The 2,268-nt window shown below is 57.7% G+C and overlaps 1 protein-coding gene across 1 annotated transcript; it reads right to left on the reverse strand.

Moving 5' to 3' along the window:
• Positions 1–219: 219 nt before the first annotated feature.
• On the reverse strand, positions 220–1,686 carry LOC147728276 (uncharacterized). Its single transcript, XM_086963764.1, has 2 exons — positions 1,674–1,686; positions 220–833 (listed from the first exon to the last, which is right to left on the reverse strand). The coding sequence occupies exons 1-2, from the start codon at positions 1,684–1,686 to the stop codon at positions 220–222; spliced, it is 627 nt and encodes a 208-aa protein (XP_086819890.1).
• Positions 1,687–2,268: the final 582 nt, after the last annotated feature.

Consider the following 2,268-nt stretch of genomic DNA (forward strand, 5'->3'; position numbering starts at 1 on the left):
TCTTTGCATCCCATTCACTTCCCCTTTCCACTTCCCGACTCCTCGGTCATTTCTGTCCATCGCACTCCCGTCTACCACTCTCTCCCATCCTGCGCCTGTAACCCCCTCCCTGTAAGGGTGATTCTGCCCGTCATGGACTCCCCACCCCTCCCGGTTCCCGCCACCCAGGGAACCCCCGGAGGGCGGTTACCTGCCCCACCAAGCGTGCACCTTTCGAACTCAGACTCTCCCACACCAAATTGACTCGTTCCACAGACAACTAAGCAAGTCCCGCAGCTCCATGAGGTAGAATGCATTTCCCATGTGAGAAAGGTGCACGCCGTCGTCCCTGAAAAGAAGGGGTTGTTCCAGCTGGAGCCCGTCATGAGCCAGCACTTTAATCCCCCGATCTGCGCAAAAGAGTCTCATGGCCCTATTCAGTTTCCTGCGGGCCCTTTCCACAGCCGCCGGCTTAAGAGCACCCCTCCAAATCCTCCGTGGCACAAACTCAGTCCAAACAATGCAGGCGCCAGCCAGATTGTTCCTCATTACCTCCAAGTCCCTCTGCATCAAGTACGTCAGTGACACCCCCGATTGTTTCACTAAATCATTTTCCCCCAGGTGAATGATGATCAAATCCGGGCAGCCCAGCTGCGACACTTTCTTTGTCAGCCATGGTAACAGTTCACCCCATCTCATTCCGCTCTTACCCCACCAATGCACTTCATGATGGCTGCTCCGCAGGCCCAGGCTACGACCGTACACCTGCCTGGCAGCATACTTCGAAGCCCAATGCACAAACGAGTGTCCCACGATCCAAGTGACCGTCTTGGCCCCTGGCCCCCGAACGCAACCTACGAAGAAAAAGATGTTAGTACCAAGGCAGACAAGAAACTACGCCAAGCAGCGCCGCCGTCCAAGCGTTGCGCTCCCGCCCTCACTTGCGCACGTAGCGCTCGCAGCACCGCGACTTCCAGCGACCGATCCTCCTGATCTCCTCCCATGACCAACCCAAACCCGCCGCCGCCGTAGCCGCCCCAATTCGAAAGGAATGCGTGCCAAACCGAGCCGGGTCCCTACCCAGCCTCCGCAAAGCCATCCGTAGCACAGCCAACAACTGACTCGACGTCAAACGCTTCTGTGACCCATGCACAAAGATCTCCCCCTCCGTCCGCTGCACCTTCTGCCGAAAACACAGCCATTCCCTCACCGGACACACACCTGCACACCCACTCACCGACAACCACACCCATTTACCCCGACCCAGCTGGTCAGTCTTGGACCGCCCCAACCAAATGCCCAGACGAAGCCCATCCACCCGCACATCATCAAACAGCCTACCCGGAGCCCCCCGCGCCCCCAGCAGCTCAGACACCCGAAATGCTCCAAAAAACATCCAGATCATGCAGAGGCGAAACAGCGCCACCTCCCCCCCGTCATAGCAACAAAAAACCAATTCCTGCAAAATCAACTTCAACAGGTCAAACGTGACCGCCTCCCTGGGCAACTCCCCGCCCCCCAACTCAGCCCGCACCCGCCCCCAACCCTTCAACATTCGGCTCAGCAGATCCGAACTAGCCGGATCAAAACCCAAGTATAACATGCAGTAAAAAGACACACCCGCCAACTTGCCAGCAATCGTTGTCTGTGACAGTCCCTTGTCCATGCAGTCCAGCACAAAGCGCACAACCCACCTTTCACACTCATCCTTCAGCAAACCCTTCACCCCCGCTTCCAGACCCACAAACTTCCCAAACTCCGTCCAAGCCAACCTGTACGCCCGCCTGGTAGACTCCGCCAGTGACCGTTCCACCAAGCCCACCACCCTCACTCCCCCCACGCCCAGATACCCTCCGGCACCTTGGTCTTGCAAGCCTCCGCTCCCGGCGCCAACTCCCTGAACCGCAGCCACTGCGAACGAGATAACGCATCCGCAATTTCGTTACTCGCGCCAGGCACATGTTGCGCGCGAAACAGCACATTGTAACGCAGACATAGCAGCATGAAACTTCGCAGCAAGCGCAGCACCCTCAGATCTCTCGCTTTCTGATTGTTAACCAAGTCCACCACCGTCATATTGTCCACGTGAAACAACACAGACCTGTTCTTGAACTCCGGGCCCCACACCAGCAACGCCACCAACAAGGGAAAGAACTCCAAGAAAGCAATGCTCCGACCCTGACGCAGCCAATGGTCCGGCCACCTTTCTGCGCACCAGCGACCGTCCCAGAAAATTCCGAAACCAGCCGCCCCCGCTGCATCCGAGTAGAGCTGAACCTGCCACACCAT

This window comes from Lissotriton vulgaris, chromosome 3_1 (assembly GCF_964263255.1).
Source record: "Lissotriton vulgaris chromosome 3_1, aLisVul1.2, whole genome shotgun sequence".
NCBI classification, from domain to species: domain Eukaryota; kingdom Metazoa; phylum Chordata; class Amphibia; order Caudata; family Salamandridae; genus Lissotriton; species Lissotriton vulgaris.